Source organism: Stigmatopora nigra, chromosome 17 (genome assembly GCF_051989575.1).
Source record: "Stigmatopora nigra isolate UIUO_SnigA chromosome 17, RoL_Snig_1.1, whole genome shotgun sequence".
Classification (NCBI taxonomy): domain Eukaryota; kingdom Metazoa; phylum Chordata; class Actinopteri; order Syngnathiformes; family Syngnathidae; genus Stigmatopora; species Stigmatopora nigra.
This window is the reverse complement of record NC_135524.1, coordinates 4,694,864-4,713,246: the sequence shown is the minus strand read 5'-3', so window position 1 is coordinate 4,713,246 and position 18,383 is coordinate 4,694,864. Positions and strand designations below refer to the sequence as shown.

The following is an 18,383-nucleotide window of genomic DNA, read 5'->3' as shown; positions in this document are numbered from 1 at the left end:
ATATTTTTTTTTTAAATTTCCCTCACAAAATAGGTACCTTTTAGTAACCTATTGTATATGAATGTAATAAATATAAATCAGAAAATATTGTTGCATGAAAGGCCTTTTGGGTATTTATAAATTTACCACAAATAATTCCATTTACCTATAGCAGTCAAACATAGAAACATTTTTATGTTTTCTGTCAATTTTGCTGCTAGAGCCTTTCAAAAATTTGAATTACTAATACTAATTTACTAAACCAACAAAAATGAATTAAATGTGTACTTTCTCTGTGACTGAAAACCTAAAAATAAGCTTCATAAAATGAGTTTTTCTGACGGTAGCGGTGTTCATCAACACACACCTATTTTTATTACTGCTTATTTTCCTCTTCGGTAAATAGGACGGCAAGTCCCAGATCATTTGGATGATGGCTAATGATGCATTGTATTATTTTCACAGAGATATGAAGCGTACTGGCCACGTAAAATGGAATTGTTGTGGCATGAAAACATTGATTATAGCTTCGTTGCATTTTAAATGTCTGTAAATGTATATATATTATAGCATGTTTTATTGCTATTGGAGATAGTAGTAAGTATACAGTATATTTATTTGTGTTTTTTTACACTTGATCCTGCCTCTTGTTTTTGCATCATTGTGTATGTTTTGTTTCTTTTTTGTGAGATATTAATGACAATGTTGCCTACTTTGTGTTTGTATAATTAGAACGTGCTTCAGTGGGTATTCGACGTAAATTACTACCTTTTTGATGGCAGAAATTTAATGTTCACTCATTTGGAACCTAATGATGAGACCACAGAGTAAAAAAAAACTTGGTGGTAAAACAATAAATTAATGTTTGAAGCATTTTATTTTTTGGGATAGATATATTTTTTAGTGTTAGAATATTTTGTCTGCTTTTACTTTTAAAATAAACACGGTTTGGATTTTATATTTGTGGCCAGTAACTTTGGAATGGAATAGATCAAATTTTTTTGTGTCACAATGCTGGTACAAAATATGGTTGAGCTCTGGCAACATATTATTTGTTTTAAAAGGAATACGGCCCCATCTAGTGAGAAGAAACTGAACTTACATGAGTAAACATTACTACTGTTGATTTTTTATCTTTCTGAACCCTTTCTGAGACAGTCAATGTTATTTAGTAAGGTTTAGGACCTTTAATCCTTTACCACAATTTGAAATCATAACCACAAAACCTATCCCAGGGCACAGTTCTAATGTGTACACTGTACACCTTTGACCAACCTCACTCGAAATGTCGTTGATTTCACAGATCGTTTAGAAATACTACTCAATAGTATCCAGCCAAACACAAAGCAGTGGATTAATGGAAAAAAAAAGGTCAACATCTGAAGATAGTCAAAGCAAGTATCCAGACACCTAAAACCAAGTAAGTGAACCTAAACATTGAGTAAAACTCCAATTTTACCAGCTTTGAAGTTCTGCAAGTGTAGAGGAATATCCATGCTAAAGTGTGTCACTGCTGGCCCGAGGGCCTTGGAACATATTTAGACCAAAAACGGCTGTGAAATGAAATCAACAGCGGGTCACTATTGATGTGATATGGCATAGAGAATTTTAAGGGGGCATTTGCATCATTTCTGCACTCGCCTGAAGAGATGCTGTAGCAGAATTAGATGAAGTCTCGTGTGCATATTAAGTGGGAGACGCTGAAATAATATTCCTCTCCTAAGGCACACATGGTTTGGGAAGATGATAAAGTAGAACCACCACTGTCAAAAAATCCAGCCTTCAACAATGTCATGCTTAATTAAAAAAATATATATTTTATTAAATATTAATATCATTAATTATTATATTTTTAAAATAAAAAAGCTATAAAATGAAAATATTCTACACAAATTCTAATAGAAAAGGCAAACATATTTGTACACCTCAATAAAAGTACTATATATGATTTGCAATTTATAAAATAATATATTTTCATACAATAGTTCATGCCTTTGTAAGCAATAGTGCTGCTACATAATTATTTTTAACCATTTATTTTTTATTCAACTACAATTTTGCACAATGGTGGTTGATAATAAACTGAAAATTAAAATTAAATTTAGTAGGGTGGGCTTTGTCGCCCTCTTCGGGACACTATTAGGTACTCCTGCCCACTGCATAGAAAGGAAATCCCTCTGATCTGTCTGTACTCGACGTAGACAATCCGATCCTCCTTGAATCACTCATCCCTAAAGAAGAATATTGTAACATTTTTATTCAACGCTGTCTTATTTCATGACACGTCAAAACACGCTACGGGTAACCTTATTTGACTGCTGAGAAAGAAATACACAACGCCGACCATATGAAAAAAAGAAAAACGTGATGCGTGCGTCCTCACGCATGGTCCGATACGTAAAGAGCGATTGGCTGCTGAACACAGTCGCTCCCGTACGTGCATTCTGATTGGCTAGCATCGCTCGCCTTTGGGAATGACGTTATGCCCCCTCCGCCCCCCCTACCGACGCACATGCCGCACAGTCAGAGAAAGGCGGCGGGCGAGAGGGAAGACGTAATGGTTTGACTCTGTGTGCACTTGCGATGATTGTGGCGCCTGCATTAGTCTGCACATTCCGCAAATACGAGGCGCAATGAAGGTAGGTGTCACCTCTATTCCGGCCTTCCCCTCCTTGTCGTTTTATTGCCTCGATTGCATGTAGTGTCAACGGCCGTAACTCCCTTGTGTTTGTAGGGCTTTACGCACGGTAGCGCATCTTCACTACGGAGGTAATTGATGATGTTGACTCGGGGTTATGTAAGGAGACAGGCTTTGCTGCAGCAATGATGGACGATTTAGGGGGAGTTTTCCTGGTTTATTTTCCGTTTTGTTTGTTTGTTTGTTGCAACGTGAAGACGGGTTTTGACCCCCCTCTCGGAGAGTTGAGTGGACGCAAATCCGATGCAGCCACCTTCCATTCATCGCTTTAATCCTCTCTAACGAGATCGCACATTGGATGAGCTGGAGGAGGATGTTTGGGGGATGTCTCCTCAGGGGAGGACGCGAGGATCGCCCCCTCTGCTTCACAATGCATGTCGGGGTTCTCCCTTGTGCGTGTGTGCGTGTGTTTGTGCATGTGTTGTGCGTGTGTTTGTGCAGCAAATGCAAGGTGCAGGTGAGGATGGGGCAATGACGTCATACGGTTAATCACTCTACATATAGTACATTTAGGGATGTCCCGATCACATTTTTGCATGTGAGTTTGAGTCACCTTATTTGTAGGATTTGTGGGAATTTGTACAAAGTTGTCTCAATGAGGTGAGGAAAACATTCAAATCAGTTGTTTTGCTCAAAATCAGGTTGCAAGCAGATTAAGTTTGAAGATATTTTTGATGTTGGGTCACAAATGTGATGAAACGTTATGGAAAATATTATTGGGTTTGTTTTCCCCTTTTTTTGTGGTGAGTTGACCTTTTCTTTGTTCTGCAGAGTTAGTTTCTCGAGTGTAAATGTAAAATAAGATATGACAAATCAATTTCAAAACAGGGAAGGCCAATATTACGTCAACCTTTTTACTCATTCAAGTCAAAAACAATTATTTCTCTATATCTTTTAAAACAGGATTTTTGAACGATTGTTATAAATTATTTATTCTAATTTAAATGAAAGCACATTATGTCTTAAAACGGTGATTGTGACATTTTGTAGATTAATCTTTCTCTAATTGAAAAGCATTTTTCCCCTTCTGCTCCAATTAAAAAATAAATCTCTGACAAAATAAGCACATTGGGAAGGCCACACACACACAAAAAAAGCGTCCTGTAGATTCCCGCGTCCCGCGGCGAGCTTTGCGGCTGTTGATTTTCCGTCTCTGCATTGGATATGTTTTCCAGTCCCCTAAATCTTTTGATTATGCATGAACAAATCTCAACCCGCTTAGTCACAGCTTGACTTTTATCTGCGTTCACTCCAGACGTCACACAAGACGTTCCGCTTCCACACTCCAGCACATTTGGTATTTTATGTATTTTATACTTCAAGTCTCCTTCTGTTGCCTTTAGCAGGCTTCTATAGTCGTCCTTTTGCATTCATTTTGTGGTATGAAAAAATATGTATATCAATAGAGGCCACTTTTAGTAGGATAACATTTAGTATATGGTATTTTCTGAAGTAGGAGAGGAAACAAGTGCCATAATATAACTCTTGCTAACAAACAAAGGGTAAAAACACCATAGAAAACAATGGTCCATGCATCTATTAGTCTACAGTCCCATTTAGCAGTCAGGCCTGCAGGGTTTGAGCTTCCCGTGGCCACATATAGTGCCTTGTTCCCGAGATTACGTAAGCAGTTCCTAAGCAGACGGCCGAGGTCACATCACAGTACGTTTGTGACAACCCGGAGCTTGGAGGGAGCCTCCCGCAAAACAGGACGTTGTAAATCCCTGTGTTGTGTGTTACAAAGGCCTTCATAATACGCTCCTCTGTTTGTAGTTTTGTTTGCCAGCTATCGATTGACCCGGGCTGGTAGAATAGAGGAAGATGTCGTTTCCCATCCCCCTGCTTAACTCAATAGTTGAGTGCATTTATGCCATTAAGAAATTCCTACCACTTTCAATATATATATAAGGACGAATCACCATCAGTGGCTATTAGCTGAGTCTTGCAACATCCCAATTTAAAACCTCTCTATCAAGCCATACCTTTAAGTTACCACTTTCCAAAAATATATTTTCCCTCAGGTGTTTGTCTTTTATGCTATTTGGGTTTCGTAAAGTAACACACGGGAAAACAGCTGGCGTAGCAATGTAGGAAGAGAAAAAATCATCTAAAGCCACTAGGAAGCCTTGGAGACAAGCAGTGTGTCATGGTCGACTACTTCTGCAAGTTTCAATTAACAGGAAGCTTCTACCAAGGCTCAATCAAAGTTCCCCTATTTTTTAGTGGTGCTTAGAGAAGTAATAACAAGAAATGTGTGTTTGTGATTGGCAGGCGGGGGCCTCGTCCATGTGGGCGTCATGCTGTGGGCTGCTGAACGAAGTGATGGGGACGGGTACTGTGCGGGCGCAGCAGCCCGGTTTCGGAGCAGGAGCCGCACCTTTCCGCTTCGCCCCCGGCGCAGGGTACTCCACGTATCCACCCGCCAGCTCGGGGAGCGCCGGGCAGCTGTGCAAGGCCTGCGGGCTGGCCTTCTCAGTCTTCAGACGCAAGGTAAAGAGACGATCCATCAAAAGATATATATTTTGAAGTAATAACTCATTGGTTTCCATTCACTGTGATAGACGTCCAATGCTTTTGGTTAGAATTACAGGGAATAAAAGATTCTAGCTGTAGGACTGCAATATTTATACTGTTTACAATTCTGACAGATTTTAAGAGAGGAAAGTCAAAATCACAACCAAGGTAGCTCAATTTCTTCCTTTGTATTCATTCATTCATTTTCTAAACCGCTTCATCCGCACAAGGGTTGCTGAATTTAAGCTTATTAGTCTGTTCTTGAATAATACAACAAAAAGTTCCAACCATTTTTACAGTAATGAAAGTGCATAATGCGTCATCAAAAGAGCCAGACATGTTTTTTATGTAGTTCCACGGTCAGTGTCAGCCAAGGACAAGTAGAAAGGACCAAAAATGTGCGAACAAAAGGCAATTAAAAAGTCAATTTTCCACCATATGTCTGTCCACTTTAATATAGCATATGAAAAGTCACAGCTTGTGATCATCACATGCCTGTAGGAAGTCAATTTCCATGCCGGACTAAAAACAGAAAACTCTTAGGCAAGAATATGAGAATTCCGCTTACTCCGTTACATTGACATTTTCGCAAAGATGCTCATGTCAGAGTATAATGGCAGAGTGCAAGCCTTATTCAAGTGTGGCTTGTGTGCTATCGCCACTTGGCAGACTGCCACTCGTCATTATTTGTGTGTCTGTGAGATATTTTTAGTCCACTTTTTAAATAACTGTCGGGGGAATTAGCAGCAAATGATAGCGAAAAAGGTGTCAATGTAGGTGTGGAAGCTCGACATATTTGTGCCTGAGTGATAAGCAAATGTTTACCAATTGGGCTGACCTCCATTCACAGCTATTTGAAGTGTCGGTTCACCCAGATTTTGGCAGGAAAAGTGGATAGAAATGGACATAATTACATTTTTTGGACTGAAATGCAACATGTTTCACTGCCATCCTTTCCATTCAAAATGGATTAGGGTGCTGTCACCGTGAATGGGAGCCAATTTGTTACAATTATTGAGGAGGAAGTATTGTAGAATTCAAATGAGGCATGGTGGCGGTTCTTCATGGGGTGAATGGCATGATGAATGGCATTTTTGGGTTAAATCCCATCAGTGTTTCTGTTTACAAGTACAAACAGCAGCTTCGATGAGCACTGTGCCACTTTCAGATGCTGTTTTGTGTATCAAAGTTTGCATAAAGTCGAGCTAAGGGAGGCAGTGTCAACACTCTAAAATGCCCACACGAGCCAGACATGACGCAATGCAATATTTAAGGGGAGTTTATTAAATGATGCTTAAGCGATATTAAAAAGAATGACTGATGGCTTCCATTAGGCGTGCGTGTGACAAAATTAGGGAGTGAGTGTTAAACAACTGAGGGTGAAAGCGCTGTCACATGATCTGGAATTTAGAAAATAAAATTAAAATGTTTGAAATCCCATTTTAAAAATGCTAATAGAAAGGGTGTACGTTATACAAATAATAATTAAGAAAATATAATAATAAACAATTCATTTTGTGTTAAATGATGACAGATTTAGTACATTCAGAAAAACAATATAAATACATAAATATGTGTGGCCTATGTGTATTTTGAGTTGAATACTTTGGCTGCCATTGATGAAAATAGATTATTTTTAAATGAGAAAAACTGGCAGCGATTTATTAATCCAATATTTTCTTTAAAATATCAATTTCCCTTTATTACTAAATACCACCACACATCCTCTGTGACCTAATAACAAGCTTTGAATTGATCAATTGTGTCATTCCTTGACAGCACGTATGCTGCGACTGCAAGAAAAGCTTCTGCGCCTTGTGCTCGGTACTTCAGGAGAACCTGCGCTGCTGCACCACCTGCCACCTGTTACGCGGGACCTCCTTCCAGAGGCCGCGCCTCATGCAGCTTCGAGTCAAGGACTTGCGGCAGTACCTACTTCTCCGCAACATCCCCACCGACACCTGCAGGGAGAAGGAGGACCTGGTGGACCTGGTGCTTTGCCACCGGGGTACCAGAGAGGCCCCGCGACCTGTCATGGTGGTCCAGGAGGAGGAGGAAGAAGAAGGAGAAGAGGACGATGAGGAGGAGGAGGAGGAAGAGGAGCGGGATGGAGACACACCCGAGGATCGGGAGGAGGAAGATGACCGAGATGATTCAGACGGTCTCCATTCACACGTCGCCTCGCCGTCCTCCCCCGCCGGTTCGGCTTCGGAACAGTCGCTCGGCTCGGCCTCTCAGGGAGTTGTGCTCACCCCCAGTGACAGCTCAGGGACCCCAAGCCAGGTGGGATGCACACACAAAAACACCACACAGTACACGTGCACTTATGCAACAGTACGCACGCTTACACACTGACAATAGGTCAAAATACAGCAAGCAAACAAGCCTTTATGGCTAAACAACCGAATGCACACAACAAATAAACAAGAGCAATTGAAATAAATGGATTAACCAAAACGGATTTCAGAAAACGTAATGAAATATGAATAATACTAAGCTTGTACCTGCATTGCACTCTAAAAGTGATTCTGGTCGCTACCCAACCTCTCCCAGTCAAAATGGATTGGACATCTAGCAGCGACCATGGCGGCCCTCTTAAGAATTCAAGCCCATTTTTGTCCCATCTGTGCATTCTTGGAGTGGAACGCAGCCCCCTTGAGCACAAAAGTTTCCCCCCTCATGCCAACTTGCGCTGGTGGAGTGGAATTCACCAACAATTATGTTGATTTTCTCTCCACTCTGCTGATTGTGCATTCATGTGACAGCTGCAAGCAGCAGCATTTACTCTCCTCTCTGACTGTCAATGTGCGCGTGCACGTGCACGTGATCGCGCGTCGATACACCGACTGGCGAGAAAGGCGGCTTAAACCCTTTGCCTTTTTTAGGTCGCTTACACGGGCTGACTGAATCAGTTACGTAACATGCACGCAGGTTGACAACTCCCCGCAGCAACCCAGCTGACACTAAACACTACATTAACACTGCGTAAGCACATACACTTGCACTTTCTTTGCTCTCATGCTTCCAAGGTAAACCATTAAGTTGTATTTATAATATTTGTATTAAGTCATGTACATTAACAATAATAATAATGCCTGCACACCCTAATTTTATTTAATGATGAATATGTCCATTTGGTACAGTCAGAATTTGACTAAAACGATTTAATAGCATTTTAATTTGACCCTCCATCGGCCATTCATTCAACTCTTGAATTTTGTGATTAGCAGGGATTATTTGATCATTCAATGGATTAGACGTCTAGTGGCGCCAATGGCATTGAAAGATGAGTGGAGTCAGTAAATGAATTGGACGTCTAGTGTTGTTATATGACACGTTTGTATTTTTAAATGAGAAAAAAAAGACTTGGAAAACTAGTGCAGGGGGGCAAATGAGGACAAAGTATGTAATAGAGGGAGGATGCAAGGTTGCCATTAAGGGGGAATAGAAGAAAGGAAAAAAGGCTTGAATAGGAGAGTACTAGTAATTAAAGTTTTTATTCATTGGATATTGCTTTTTATCCATCTTTTTCACCTTGAAAAAGAATCTCCAAGTCATGCATGCGATCACGCGGTGTTAGTCTTATTGTGTTAGATAAGCCAACAGATGGACCTGCAATGGAACAAGCCAAATCCTCCAGAAATATTTTATAATATAAATGACATATGCCTAAAAAATCCTCATAAAAGAGAATACAATTTAAAAAAAAACAACCAACAAAAGAAATTACATCTACTTTAAGTTCTTATTTATTTTTTTACATTTATTTTTTCAGGTGAATGCAATACACAATCCATATGTTCATATAAGAGTTTTAATATCGTTTTAATATTGCAAAAATGAACACATCTTTTAAATGTTATCTTAACAGGGCATGAAAAAAAAAGAATAATAAGTCTACTAAGTCAATGTATGGTACTTTTTTGGGTGTGTCTTTGTATTGATGTGTGAATGTATTCCAAAATAAACTAGGTTGCACCCAAAACTCACTCATTCATTCCTTGTAGTTTTCTCTACAGGAGCAAGAGTTCACACCCACGGCGTCCCTAGTCAGTCTGGAGCAGACTGAAAACGTGGCGGAGTCCAGTCCGGCGACGCGGACGAGGGTTCGAGCATCCCTCTCCGACCTGGACGACGAAGAGGCCATCGAGAGGTTGTCAGTACGCCAGCTGAAGGAAATCCTGGCCAGGAATTTTGTCAATTACTCGGGTTGCTGCGAGAAGTGGGAGCTCCTGGAACGTGTGCATCGCCTCTATCGAGAAAACCAGAACAACAGAAAGTCCAGTAAGCATCCGACTGTACTTCGCATAAATGGAAATGTCAATATTGTTTAATTTTTATCATTTCTTTTTGTTTTTCTCTTCTTTTAGTGGAGAACGTGAACATGACAGCAGGTAAAACACTATATTTTTTGGTTATTATTATTTGCATGTACTACTATTCATGTAATTTCAGCATGTCATGAGTTCAACAATTCTAAAATCTGCCCTTTTTGTTTTTCTTCCCATCAAGTTGTCTCATATCCTCCCCTTGTTTGCAACAGCGCCGTCGGAGGTAAGTTCTCCCCCACCCCCACAATTTTTCTCCAAACTTCTACCAAAATCACCAAAACCACGTTTCCCTATTCCGCAGACGGCGTGAAAGCCCAAATGGCCTCCGATGACAACCTTTGTCGCATCTGCATGGACGCCATCATTGATTGCGTCCTGCTTGAGTGTGGCCATATGGTCACGTGTACCAAATGCGGTAAGAGGATGAACGAGTGCCCTATCTGTAGGCAGTACGTGGTCCGTGCCGTGCACGTCTTCAAATCCTAGAAAAACGCTGGCGCCCATGACGGGCGCTTTTTGCGGGACACGGTAGGGATTTCGGGCAACGCTCCATCGCCGTCAGGTCGACTTTACATGTGCAATACTGTGGAAAACAAACAAACAAAAAAAAACAAAAAACAAAAGGAGACTAATGTGTTTTTTTAATGTATGTAGAAAATGGCCATTGGTTGTAGTTTAACAGCAAACTTGTGTTAGCAGATGCCAAATAACATGCCTCGACTCTCATATTCCTTGCTTTGTATTTTTTTTCTTGTTACCATAGATGACAATAGACGTCCAATCCCTTTGGAAGTCTTATTTTAAAGCGATTGGACATGTACCGCCGTCAATGGCAACCAATCACTTAACAAAGGTTCGGAACACTGATGTAATCACTGTGACCAAATAATGGTGTGCGCTAATGTTAACAAATTTCTATTTGTATAGTGTTTAAAAAAATACTTGACACTGTAGTTAAAATTTAACATTAACCTCCTAAGACACAGCCATTTGCAAGGCATGCATTTTTTATTTTCTCTTTGATATTTAGGTTAATTGGGACTTTATGAGTGTAAAAACAAAGAATTATCTTTTTACATGTGTTAGTTTTTGAGAAAAAAAATCATATCCAAGTAGTCCATAACCTGTGGTTTTGAAATTTAATGTGGAAAAAAAAACAAATCAAGAATGTGATGAATTTATCAGTCATTACAAAACATGGAACTAGTGTACATTTAATCAAAAATATTTTTCAAATAGGAGAAAAGGTAAGTAATAGTAATTATAAGCAAAAAAATGAAGTGGGAATGTGATTTTTTTTTTAAATTACAAAGAAAAACCACTGTGTAGAAATAAGGGATTAAAAATGTTGCGCGTCTACCGATTCATACACAATTTGTATTTTTTTCACTACTGTGTCGACTTTAACAAAATCTAACAAACACACTCCATTGTCCATGCAAATAATCATAATTTTTCATTTCATTTTGGATCTTTCAAAGTATACCCTGTAGCCTTTTCTGTATTATCTTATGCATCAAAGTTTCAAGAGCGACGGGGAACAAATCACCCGAGCAATATCATGTTTTGGTCATCGTTTTGATCGCTAACAGCTGCCTCCTCCTACACGAGCATATCTCTTTGTCACCCAGAGGGAGGTAATATCCTGTTTCTGTCTGTTATGCAAAAAAAAAAAGCCAGATTTTTTTGTTTCTCTGCTCATCTGTTACAAAAATTGTTACTGTAAATGTGTTGCTTATACATAGCTAGGTAATATTCTATATTAAATGTCTATTTTTACATGGACAAAAGGAGCGGCTCTGAGGATTATGAAGAGAATGTATTTATGACGGTTTATTCAAGACCTTTAAAAAGATGGATGCTGTTGGTTTGGATTTTTTCTTGCTCATTTTCTTTTGTCATTATATTGTTTGGCTGTTTGTCACTGGAAGATGTCATTCAATGGCAGCTAGACTTCTGACGAGCATTCATAACCTGGATCTTTATATCTTGGAATGTTTGACCTTTTTATTTTGGTAAAAAGATAAGAAAAGGGATTTATTTGAGTGAATAAAACATAAAGTTTGAGTTGTGTTTTAACCTTTCATGTGGGACTTTGGATTTTTTCCTCCCTTAAATATTTCCTTACATTCTGGTAGGTCTCAAAGATTTGAATAGTAAAAGGTTTATGAAAAAGGAAGGTTTTTGAAATAACTTCCAAAAAACTTTACTATACATAGTCATTTTTGCAAAGAAAAAGCCTTACTATACAATGTATAGTAAGGCTTTTTCTTTGCAAAAATGACCATGTATAGTATACATGGTCATTTTTGCAAGAAAAATGCCTTACTATACATGGTCATCATTAATATTTATGCCCAAAATATAATAAACATCAGTCTGTGTTTCAGATACTATTTTAGACCAACAGAGTAGGCTTTGCAAGGTCCACCACTGAGTTATTGTATACAATACAATGAAGCATTCTCTGCCTGTCAAATTTTAAACTTTTAATAGATTCTGGTGGCTTGGAGTAATGGTGAGTTGATGTAAAATACTAAGTCAAATGTTACTCAATATTTGGATTACTAATACGTACTGTTTTATAGCATCAAGACTACAAAACTGACCACTATTCTATGTCATCCTCAAAACATAGACAATAAGTTGGAGCGTGGTTACGCCCATCGTCGACGCGCGGAATTAATTGAGCGCATGTGCGGTAACCATTCCTTTCAGGAAGTCATTCGCCACGCTTGCGGACGACAGCACGCCAAGGAGGTAAGGAATCGAGCAATTCACTGGCCTAAATGCGTTTTTATCACGCGATCGGGAGATTTTTTTAGCAATCAATTGAGCCCAAAACGCCAGCAAATCTCTTAGTTTAATGCCAGGTGCAACACACCGTCGACAATTTTAGTATGGGCTTCTTTTCTCGACCGGCTTTGTGCCACATGTTACCTGTCAGCATTAGTGTTCGCGTCACGATTTGACTTTAAAAAAAAAGCATGATCTCTGTTTTCTCTACATTATTGAGTCGTGTAGCAAGACTTTGCATTTAATTAAACAACGCCATACATCAACCGACAATTTCCTAGGTAAATGTTCACCCTAGAATGAGATCCAGAGGCACGATTTAGTTCCAGTTGTGTTGTATTTAATGATGGTTTTCATTGCGTGTGCACACCTATTGCCGATCTGTATTTGTTCTGTTTTTACAAAAAAATCACTTGTACAAAAATGTTAAGCCAAATTTCTCCAAGCTGCTTAAGTCAGTCTGTATATTTAATCGATGTATACAAAACTATTAAGCCAATATTTCTCCTAGCTCACTGGTGTCAAAGTTGCGGACCGGGGGCCAAATCGGGCCCGCCGCGTCATTTTGTGCGGCCCGAGAAAGTAAAGCATGAGTGCTGACTTTCTGTTAGGATCAAATTCAAATAAAGATTATACATGTATATTATATCCCCTAATTTTTTTCTTTTTAAATCAATAATTGTAATTTTTAATCATTTTTTTCCTTTTTGTGGTTTTAGTTCAAAAATATTTAGTCAAATCTAAAAAAGAAATTGTCTTCCACTAATATTGAACATATTCCCTAAAATATTTAGTATCTTTATAAAATGAAAAACAAATTGTTGTAAGATATTTCCCCCCATGAAGAAAAACAATCTCAAATGTTTTTTAGATCTATAAAAACTGAATAGTTAAGGCTTTTAATTCCGTTTTTTAATCCAATTTAAATAGAAAATAATATCAAAATATTATTTCAAAAATGGTCCGGCCCAAGTGAAAGAGTTGACATTATTGCGACCCGCGAACCAACCCGAGTTTGACACCCTTGTTCTAGCTGTTAACGTCAGTCTGTATATTTAATTGCCTTGTCTCGAAAAGGAAAAATAGCACTTGGCACCCGCTAACTTATTTTTATTCTTTATCTTGATCGTTTATTACATTTCTTGTAATATTGCTCTATCCTGTAATTGTTTGGCAACCCCCAAATACGTTGGTTGAATCAAGTTTTCCCTGTTTAGCATCAAGATAAAACTACTTTCCCCATGAAACAACTAAGCCTATCTGTTGAATCTTCATTTATGCTAACTTGTGCTTTTTTGTGTGAAAATTTTCCATTTAGCACCAAGATGCAGCTCTTCTAGGATGCCAGGAGCACTCTTGAGGTTACAGAAGAGGAGACTGGGCCAGATCAAGGTAAAACTCCACCCCTCCAAAAAAGTTGAATCTCCAGTTTATATATTCTAACATTTGCTATTTTTTTTGCATGCAACAGGGCTGAGAGATCTTCCTCACAAGTTGCCCACTTGAATCATATGGTGTCTCTGTACTTCTGAAAATCCAAATCAAATAAAAATCTAAATCGTCATCATGTTTCACTGGCCATTAATTCCCACTGCTCTTTGACTGAATCTTTAAGGTAAAAAGGATCTCAGTTAATGCTGGAGCAGGAGTTCTACGTATATTTACCTAAGTGTTTGTTCCTCCAGTACTTTCCCATTTTTATCCAAGTGTTCAATCCCCCAGATTTTATTTTCTAAGTGTTTATTCCTCTAGCTTTTTTGCCTAAAATTACATATTTCCTGTGTATATACCCCTCTATTATATATGTCCCATGGATATTACCTCCAGCATTTTTATCCAAGTATATATTCCCAGCATTTCCCCCCTAATATATTTTAAGAATTTCTCATGTATATTCCAGAATGGCTTTCCCCCCTGCTTTTTGGTCAATTTTTTTTCTAAGTGTTTATCCCCCCTTTTTTTTCTAGGTGTTTATCCCCCCTCTTTCAATTTTTTTTTCTAAATGTTTATCCCCCCTTTTTTTAAATTTTTTTTCTAAGTGTTTATCCCCCCTTTTTTTCTAGGTATTTATCCCCCCTCTTTTTCAATTTTTTTTTCTAAGTTTTTAGCCCCCTTTTTTAAAAAAAATTTTCTAAGTGTTTAGCCCCCCCTTTTTTTTAAAAAAAAATTTTCTAAGTGTTTATGCCCCCCCCTTTTTTTTAAATTTTTTTTTCTAAGTGTTTATCCCCCCTTTTTTTTAAAAAAAATTTTTCTAAGTGTTTATGCCCCCCTCTTTTTTTTAAATTTTTTTTTCTAAGTGTTTATCACCCCTTTTTTTATTTTTATTTTTCAAAGTGTTTATCCCCCTTTATTTTTTTTTTCTAAGTGTTTTGTATTAATTTACAAATGTTTTCTTTTGTATGTTGATGTTCAAATGTTTACTTGTAAATAAAAATTTTAAACTTTGATTGTGACTTGCATTTTTGTTAGATAAAGACAAACACGTTTACATTTCAAAGCTTTTATTTTGAAAAACTTGAATAAAATGAAATAATTCCTCTAGTCACCAGCAGGAAATCTGGAAAAACAGGAAACAGCTTTTATTTTGAAAAAGTTTGTAGATTGGTTCCCGTCGATGGTCCAGCATCGTAAAAAATCGAATCTTCTCCACCCCCTGGTGGAAAAGATTCGAAAAATGAAAAAAGGGGGGTTAGTACAGTTAGTTAAAAAAGCAATGAGAGGGGCTCACCTTTTATTTTGAAAAACTTCATAGACTGGTTCCCGTTGGTGCTCCAGCATCATTAAAAAATCGAATCTTCTCCACCCCCTGGTGGAATTCTGGAAAACAAAAAAGGGGGTTAGTACACAGAGTTAAATAGAAAACCATTGAGAAGGGCTCACCTTTTATTTTGAAAAATCTTCATAGAATGGGGGCTCCTGAGGCTATCTGTTCATATGCAGAAACCAGGTCATCTCTGGTGGATTCTGGAAAACAAAAAGTAGTCAGTACACAGAGTTAAATAAAAACCATTGAGAAAGGCTAACCTTTTATTTTGAAAAACTTCATAGATTGGGGGCTCCTGAGGCTATCTGTTCATATGCAGAAACCAGGTCCCCTCTGGTGGATTCTGAAAAAAAGGAGTCAGTACAGAGTTAAATGAAGAGCTTACCTTTTATTTTGAAAGGCATGAAACCTAGTCCCCTTGGGTGGAATTCTGAAAAATAAAAAAACATTCACAAGGTCTTACCTTTTATTTTGAAAAAAAAAAAACTCATAGATATGCTCAGGCAGAACAAATCTATTAGTTTTTTTCCAAAATAAAAGGCAAGACCTTGGAAATGTTTTTTTTTATTTTTCAGAATTTCCCCCTTGGGTGGAATTCTGAAAAATAAAATAACATTCACAAGGGCTTACCTTTTATTTTGAAAAAAAAAACTCATAGATATGCTCACGCAGAACAAATCTATTAGTTTTTTTTCCAAAATAAAAGGCAAGACCTTGGAAATGTTTTTTTTATTTTTCAGAATTTCCCCCTTGGGTGGAATTCTGAAAAATAAAAAAAAAACATTCACAAGGTCTTACCTTTAATTTTGAAAAAAAAACTCAGATATGCTCAGGCAGAACAAATCTGAGTTTTTTCAAAATAAAAGGCAAGACCTTGGAAATGTTTATTTTTTATTTTTCAGAATTTCCCCCTGGGGTGGAATTCTGAAAAATAAAATAACATTCACAAGGTCTTACCTTTTATTTTGAAAAAAAACCTCATAGATATGCTCACGCAGAACAAATCTATTAGTTTTTTTCCAAAATAAAAGGCAAGACCTAGGAAATGTTTTTTTTTATTTTTCAGAATTTCCCCCTTGGGTGGAATTCTGAAAAATAAAAATAAAACATTCACAAGGTCTTACCTTTAATTTTGAAAAAAAACTCAGATATGCTCAGGCAGAACAAATCTATGAGTTTTTTTTTTCAAAATAAAAGGTAAGACCTTGGAAATGTTCTTTTGTTTTTCAGAATTCCAGCCAAGGGGAGCAGGTTTCCTGCCTATGTCGAGATAGGCTCTGGCAGAACCAATCTCAACATAGGCAGGAAACCAAAAAAGGAGTGAAGGCACAATAGATTGAAGTACAGACTAGCGCCGAACGTCAAAATTTGACAAAACTACTTCCAACATTTAGCTTTTTTATATAAAACATCAGAAGGCAATATTAGACAGTCTGTGGTAGAGACTAAAACCATCCGTCAGTTTTTCTCCACAAAAATATATCATGTGGTGGGAAATTTGAAAACACTGGACAGGGGCCTACAAGGTTCAAATAAATCCTACTTTTGCCTCAAGTTTTCAGTCAATTATTTCAAAACCATTCATTCTTAAAAATTAAATATACAAAGATCTTCTGTATTTCTCATTATGTTTAAATGAGTCAAAAATGACACCTGCACTATTGTTAAATAAATGTTTTGTCAAAACCACATTTAAAACTAATATGAAAAAGGTCCAAGCCTCTTTACAAAATTTAAGGGGCTGAAAGTTTATGATTTAATTTGTAAGTTCAGAAAGATGTGAAAAGCCACTCTTTCACTTGCCATTATAGGATTTTTTTTTAAATTTACTTCAATAAGGGATGAGCCTACTTTACAGTTTATCATTTATCACAGCCATGTCTGGTCTACATTAACCGCGATAATCGAGGGATTACTGTTTATTCCTTATACATCCACTAATGGCATTTGTGTGGGTGTCTAATCCACAGGTTTTGTTATTTAAAAAAATCCAAACTAGTGAGTGTTTTCATTAAACATTTAGCCAATTGCGCAAAGCCCTGAACAACGACGAACGCTGGCGTTTAAATATTACACGGATTGAGAAAATCGAAACTATTTTAAAATGACTCCCTTTGTTATGGCGTCGACAAGCTGCACCTTTCTGGTCGTTTTGGTCACATTCTTGATGTTTCCCAGCAGTCGGTGGTCGTTGAGGGACTGAAACACACAAAGAAATGATTTCGTTTTAAACAGAGAGCGATCGGTAACGTAATGTAGCCAATTTGTTTGCAAACATTTTGCTGTCTGCACACACATCGGGCTACATCACGCCAACGAATCACTCTTAAAACGAGAACTGGGGCTTCGAATTCCCCAAACGACAACGTACCAAATGTGCAGCATCGTCCTGTGAGAAGTTTGGGCAGGATTTCGTCGGCAAATCGTCACTTTTGAGCTGCTCTGCAGTGCACGCACGCACACCCGTCCCGTTTCCGGACACACCAACCGATCTGGCGTTTGACGTCGGCTATTTGAACTCTGGCCTCGGAAACGCCCATTAAAAAAGGACACACAAAATAATATTATTTTTTCATAATAACGTGCATTAGTCAGTATGGGGTCGCGTGGGGGGCTGTAAATGCCTTTTGGTTGGACTGTAATACTTAAAAGAAAAATAGATTGTTTTCATAATAACACGCATTAGTCAGTGGGTGTGGCGGGGGCGTGGCTGTAAATATGTGTCGATTGGGCTTTCATACTTTAAAAAATACATTGTGTTCATCATGGCGTGCATTAGTTAGCGGGGAGAGCTGTAAATACAGTATTGCACATTATGAAAATTGTGATGACATGCACTTTAGTGTTTTTTTTTTTACTTCTAGACATTTAGATGATATTTGGCAGTAGTGTGCCATCAGGGTTTTCAAGGCCTTTTCTACTGGCCTAAGAAATATCTGAATCACAGACTGATGTTAGTTATATTTTGCCCATGAATACTTATATTAAATACTTCACTCCCGTACTAGCTCCTGCCTCATCCACCATTATGAAGAATGGCGACAGCTATTTAAACTCTGACCTTGCTTACGCTAATTAAAAGTAGACACAAAATTCATTGTCCTCATAATAATGTATTAGAATAATCAGCCACTATTAAAGCAACACAATATATATATATTTTTTTGCTAGTGCAGCTCGCTACAGATAGTTTGGTAGCTCTGGCTAGTCTATATATCACTAGTCAATCATAGTTTGTGAAAGCGATGACGTGTACGTAAATGTGAACGTACATGTCTTTCCTTTGTTCTAAACGTCATTT

The 18,383-nt window shown here is 37.9% G+C and overlaps 1 protein-coding gene and 2 long non-coding RNA genes across 4 annotated transcripts; 2 read left to right on the top strand and 1 right to left on the bottom strand.

Moving 5' to 3' along the window:
* Positions 1–2,477: 2,477 nt before the first annotated feature.
* Positions 2,478–11,601, top strand: LOC144210997 (E3 ubiquitin-protein ligase RNF34-like). Of its 2 annotated transcripts, none has more exons than XM_077737968.1 (7): positions 2,478–2,618; positions 4,949–5,167; positions 6,971–7,474; positions 9,211–9,475; positions 9,562–9,585; positions 9,704–9,745; positions 9,824–11,601. In XM_077737968.1, the coding sequence occupies exons 1-7, from the start codon at positions 2,613–2,615 to the stop codon at positions 10,006–10,008; spliced, it is 1,245 nt and encodes a 414-aa protein (XP_077594094.1). In that variant the 5' UTR covers positions 2,478–2,612; the 3' UTR covers positions 10,009–11,601. The 2 variants fall into 2 exon arrangements, with proteins under 2 accessions (XP_077594094.1, XP_077594093.1); XM_077737967.1 differs by having other exon boundaries at positions 9,199–9,475.
* A 641-nt stretch (positions 11,602–12,242) lies between these two features.
* On the top strand, positions 12,243–13,878 carry LOC144210766 (uncharacterized). The gene is made up of 3 exons (XR_013329454.1): positions 12,243–12,282; positions 13,637–13,710; positions 13,790–13,878. It is a non-coding gene; the product is annotated as an uncharacterized LOC144210766 (long non-coding RNA).
* A 924-nt stretch (positions 13,879–14,802) lies between these two features.
* Positions 14,803–17,612, bottom strand: LOC144210669 (uncharacterized). The gene is made up of 6 exons (XR_013329428.1): positions 17,454–17,612; positions 17,222–17,281; positions 15,343–15,425; positions 15,199–15,282; positions 15,047–15,135; positions 14,803–14,971 (listed from the first exon to the last, which is right to left on the bottom strand). It is a non-coding gene; the product is annotated as an uncharacterized LOC144210669 (long non-coding RNA).
* Between the last annotated feature and the right edge of the window lie 771 nt (positions 17,613–18,383).